The 6000-nt window shown below is 31.7% G+C and overlaps 1 protein-coding gene across 1 annotated transcript; it reads right to left on the bottom strand.

Annotated features, from left to right (window-relative positions):
• Positions 1–427: 427 nt before the first annotated feature.
• Positions 428–745, bottom strand: LOC108987987 (protein GLUTAMINE DUMPER 6-like). The gene has a single exon (XM_018961069.1). The coding sequence runs from the start codon at positions 743–745 to the stop codon at positions 428–430; it is 318 nt and encodes a 105-aa protein (XP_018816614.1).
• Positions 746–6000: the final 5255 nt, after the last annotated feature.

Genomic DNA, 6000 nt, shown 5'->3' with positions numbered 1-6000 from the left:
TTGATCATACAAATAGAAGCGCGGCAGCTAGGGATTCGAAACGATAACCTCCGTTGATCAAGAAAAAAACAACAAAAAAGATCTAAAAGCCTCAGTTTTCACCGGAAATGGTCTCGGGAAATTGTTTTATCCCTTGAGGATGATGACTATATACATAGACATAAGAACTTTATCTGATATATATTACTTTGCTTAGGTTTCACGAACATATTGTTTTAGGCCAGACGCCGATTGATTGCTCAAAACATCTCTATTAATACTCATCAATTTACATATTCGCGAAAATGGTAAAACAGAAACCAAAAAATGGTACATAGTACAGATAAAGAAGAGTCAGAAGCAGCAACGAACAAAAGGACACAAGCCTACTCTCTTCTACAGAAACAATTTTTTTTTTCTTCAACGGCAATCAGTGAGGCTAAAGTAATTAAACTTGCTCACTAGGGTGAGTCGAAGGAATGGAAGGAGTAGCCAAGTACGTGGGCTTGTCGTCCCCGGCCATTATAACAACGATCCTTGGCTCGGTATCAATCACTGCATCCATCGTCTTTGCAGCAGCTGGCTTGTCTTCGTTTTCACCTGAGGAATTGGAAACACGTTTTCTGTACGAGCAAACTAAGATGATCAATGCCACGGCGATAAGTAACAACATTAGAGCTAGGCTCCCAAAGAGATATGGGATCGGAGACTTCCATAGCCGGACTTCGGATACTGAAGATGACGTGCTTGTAGCCGGCCTCTGCATATCTCTCCTCTCTTTTAATTTTTTTTTTTCCTACTATTTTTTCTTTTCGATTTCTGGTTGGTGGAGTAAGTGCAAAATGAGGATGGTGGTTCATGAATTTATAGGGGAGAAGTTAGGATTGCTTGGATTTGGGTGCATGGAAGATTCCTTTTCGTTCTTTTTGATGCCTAATAATTCAATGATGTCAATTGGTAATGATCATGATTACTCATGCGTTGTGGTGTATTACTTCGTGCCGAGCAGCTTCTTGGGGTATTTTTTTTTTTCTTAAATAAGATAATTTAGTGAATATATATTGCTCACTATAATTACAATATTTTAAAAAAATTTATAAAATAAATTTAACGTATCATAAAATTATATCGATTTGTGAGTTACTAGACTTATCACTTCTCATATATAATTGTGGCATCTTGACATAAATGATGACGGTATCAAAGATGTACTTATAATAAAAAGGAAAATAGAATCAATCGAGGTGGTTATAATTAATATGTAATTTCATATTTATTATTAATAAAAATTATATGAAATATTTCTCTATTTTTTCTTTTAATTTCTTGCATGCCAAGAAATTAGGGAAGCCCTGTATATTAATTGTCTTACTAACTAAAAGATTTCTTAATTAAGGTTGTGATTACCATATATACATGCAGTGTGAAGTTGTGAACACTTGAAATTTAGGTGGTTCAACAGTAATTATTTTTCATTAATAATTAGTAATAACGATCATTCTCTTAATTATGTACTGCAAATTGTGGCAAATTAATAAATATAGTGGCAAATGAGGGATTCAATTGGAAATCTATCAAAGTTAATTATTGTACGTCTTAAGTACCCCACTCCAATTAAGAATATTTATTTTTTAAATGAAAAGTAGCTAGCTAGCTAGCTAGCTAGATGTTGCCGTCAATTGTCAACCTAGCTAGCTAGCTAGTCGCGTTTAGTCACAATTCAGGTATAAATGTTTACGTGGTAATAAATACTTTTAAAATTTAAAACTTTGAATTTTTTTATCTTATAATTTTTACCTAATCATTATATTTTTTTTTTCTAAATTTTTAAATAAAACATAAAAAATAATACAAATTTTTTAAATTTTTAAAAACAAAAATTATATGAAAAAAATTATTATTATTTCTTTATAATATTATTATTTAATTTTTTTCCTCATATTTTCTAAAACCTAATAAAATATCTTAACTCAAACCATTTCATTACTGTTTACATATCATTTCTCATCCTATCTCAAACCATTTTTCAGTCTGGATTGAGAAATACTCTCAACTCAACTCATTTCATTTCATCTTATCTCATCTTATCATTATAATTTTCATAAATTCTTACATAAAATACAATAAATAATTTAACTTTTTCAAATCTTAAAACAATACAATAAAAAAATAAAGTACTCGAAACCGAATACGGGTGAACAATTATAACCTAATTAAGAAGTAGTAAAAAAACCCTATTCTCACTCTCTCCATTTTCTCTCTACACAGCCGCCCCCTTCAAAAAACTCAGACCAGAAGAGAGGGGTTGGAGGTTTGGCTCCTCCCTTCCTCCCTCATCCCTCCTTCATTTTCTCTCTAATTTTTCTTTTATTTTTCTAGTTTTGTTTGTTTTTTCATTCACAGTAGGGTGAAATGTAGATTTGTTGATCTCCGGAACCAGACGACCACCACGTGCCCCATTGCAAGATTGCCAAGGCGCCGATCCTTCAGACGGATGAATAATCTTGTCGAACAAAGCGGTGCAAAAGCCACACAAGCGGCCCAAAATGCGTGTGACATCCACGTGTCATCGCAAGGGGAGCTCTATCTTCGCCACGCGGGGCTTTTCTGGGACTAGGGCCATCGCTTTCTTCAAACCTAATATTCCGACGTACTTCTAGGGTGATGCGTGTCCCTCACGCGCCACCATAGTATCAGTGTTTGCATTTTTTATTTCCTCTAAGGTTGAAAATGTGGATCTACAGCTTTTCAAGCTATAATTCGCTATTTTCTCATGCATAGTCTCTTGGATTTTTGGCCATAGAATGTCCACTACTCCGTCTTAGATAGAGTGTGAGGTTGTTTAATTCTGTCTAAGGACAGAATGTGGGATTTGTTAAATCTGTCTTAGGACAGAGTGTTATCTCTCAGACGGTTTTTCTATAGAGAGATAATGGACTAGACTATGTCAGTCACAAAGAAATTTGTATATTGAGGAGCCTTAAAAGCAGTAGTTGGCTTATATTCTTTATGTCTCAAATCAAAGTTGTAATGTCCCGTTATAAATTAATAGAGTTTGTTCTACCTTTAAAAAAAATCTCAAATTAATAATAATATTCTAACAATATCTTATTTAACTTTCAACTTTCGTCTCATCTCATCTCAACTCACTATTCAAACCTAACTTTATACTATTTAGAGATATCTCATCTCATCTCATCTCATTATCCAAACATACTCATCTTTATTTACGTGACGATTAGGTAGCCGGATGAGATATTTGAAGAAAATGATGATCTTAAATTCAAAAGCGGTTCATATATACTTTAGAATCAATGGGTGTGTGTCCAGGTCCACATGTGGAACTTCGAACAACAAATGTCTCCCCACTATATAATGTGATCAGCACAACGACACTAATCGAATAATATTTATATACATGATCATGTGGACTAATTGCCTCATTTAAAACCGCATTTTTGAAGTGGCTGGCTCGTCCAATGTTTGTACTAATTATAAATAAAACCGACCAAATGCTTTCCTCCCTCCCAACATTATCCTTAGTGCCAAAATCCTGTGCTCTCCCTTCATGAACGGCAATGCTAATATTGCTGTCCAACAAAAGGTGATCGATCCTGGTGACGAGAATAAATTTTGCTTCCTAAGTTATATATATATATATATATATATATATATATATATATATACACACATACATATATATATATATATCTATATATATATATATATATGCAACTGATCATCAGCTTGCAAGTCATTCAACAACTTTTATAAATCAGTCCACTCATTGATTATGATCGATTGGTCCCGAGGGTCCCTTTTCGATCATGTCCACCAACCCATGATGACAATATATATATATATATATATATATATATATGCATGTTAATTTGAACACAATTTCCATCCCTTTCATATGCAAAATAGAGAGTGGATCACTCATGAATCGATGTTCTCATTTATAAATAAAAGAGAACCGTGGGGTTTTGGCTGAAGCACTAGATCATGATCATGATGCATGTAAATGAATTGGTTTATTCTTTTTTCTCAAACACAATGAACATATTTTTCTCATGACATAAACTATAGCTAGTAGAAGATGATATGCTCATGACTGTTCTATGATCAGTTTCTTAAGTGCTTTATAATTTGTTAATGTTCTGATTAGACTTGGATTAAAAAAATGGCAATTACAAGTGAACTTCAACTGTATTATATGCAAATTAAGGGACAATAATAAAGTACTAGACAGTGATTAAAAAAAAAATACATATTATAGAGTTATGACTTAATTTGTTTGTGAGGAAGAGATTCTCATTACTTGCTTGATAAGAATTGGATTGGGAATTAATTAAAACGCAATAATCATATATAGCTGGCCGCATGTCATCTGGGTGGCAAATACCATCACTTTCACCCATAAAGGATACGTCAAATTAGGAAGCAATGAAGATTTTCCAGGGAAAAAAAGAAAAAGAAAAAAAGAAGGAATGAGTCAATGACTTTGGCCTTATCCCTTATCGATCATTTTCAAGCTGTTTCCACATGAGTTAATTTACGTACCTTAAATATATATATATATATATATATATATATATATATATACACACACACACACACACTAGATTAAAGTAACGTGCAAAACACATTTGTCTAGTTAGATTAAACAGTTATTTTATAAAAATAATATATGTTTTTACAAAATTTATAAAAATAGTTGATGGCATATATAGTTTAGAAGACATTGATTCAACTTTTATACAAGTAATATAATGAATAGAATATTACAAATGAACTTTAACAAATAAATTAACTACTACAATCAGTACTTTAACAAGATGATTGAATTTGCATCATCAAGATGATGGTATTTAATGGCGTGTTTTGGGTCAGATGAGATTTATTTCTCTTTTTTTTTTATATATTTTGGCTTTGTATTATATTTTGCTGGATAACTGTATAATCTCGTTGAGGATATTTCACTATTGTGGTTCTGTTTATAAAATTCTGGTACTTATGAATATTAAGTTGTGAAATTTATGATTTAGATAGTCAAATACTCCAATTGTTTCATCTCATTTTATTTTATTGCAATGCTTTAACCAAAAGATATTCAAAACGGTATTAAAAACTTTGAAAAGATATAAATATATATTAAAGTGTTTAAAAGTTTTAATTAATAATATTCCATTCTAAATGTCCAAAGAAATACATTCTTCACCTAGGGATTATTATTATTATTTTTAAATAAAGTTATATATATATATATATATATATATATTATGCTTTCCCTGCAAAGCCATTATTATGCACACACACGCACAAAAAGTTGGAGAGAGGGGAATAAAAGGATATGTGGGATTGTTGCCGTTAAGCACTTTAACGAAAACAAAAAAATTAAACGTTAAAACAAGAAATTCTGTCTCATATCCGTCTCATAGACATTTTATATATATAGATAGATATAGTTATAATTTCCTCCCCTTTCCCTAGCTAGCCTCCTCCCTCATGGGATTCACACACACACACATATATATATATATATATATATATATATGTGTGTGTGTGAAATGAGAAAAAATTGCCTAATGTTGCTATATCAATATTGGAAGGAACGAAGAAAAAGAGAGAGAGAGAGAGAGAAGTCCGCCCTGACAACCTCAAAATTCAATAATAATATTGATGAGACGAATTTAGAGTACTCATAATAATGATCTCGCGGTGTCCACTCTCCACATGAATTACTATTTTGTATTGGAGGCATCACATGCATGAATTCCCTTTATCAGGAATAGGGAGAAATATATAGTGATTAAAGATTGGGTATATCCAAATTGATTAGATATATATATCTATATATATATATATATATATATGATCTGCAACATTAACGTGATCATATATCTCTTATATATATAACTTTTTTACGTACGGCGCTATCAACGTTAATATATTGCAGAAGAGTCTTCCAGCCACCAACACATATATACATACAGGAAATTAAAATATATATACCCAATA

The sequence above is a fragment of the Juglans regia genome, chromosome 1 (assembly GCF_001411555.2).
Source record: "Juglans regia cultivar Chandler chromosome 1, Walnut 2.0, whole genome shotgun sequence".
In the NCBI taxonomy this organism is placed as follows: domain Eukaryota; kingdom Viridiplantae; phylum Streptophyta; class Magnoliopsida; order Fagales; family Juglandaceae; genus Juglans; species Juglans regia.
The sequence above is the reverse complement of the archived record's forward strand: the minus strand, read 5'-3'. Positions and strand labels throughout refer to the sequence as shown.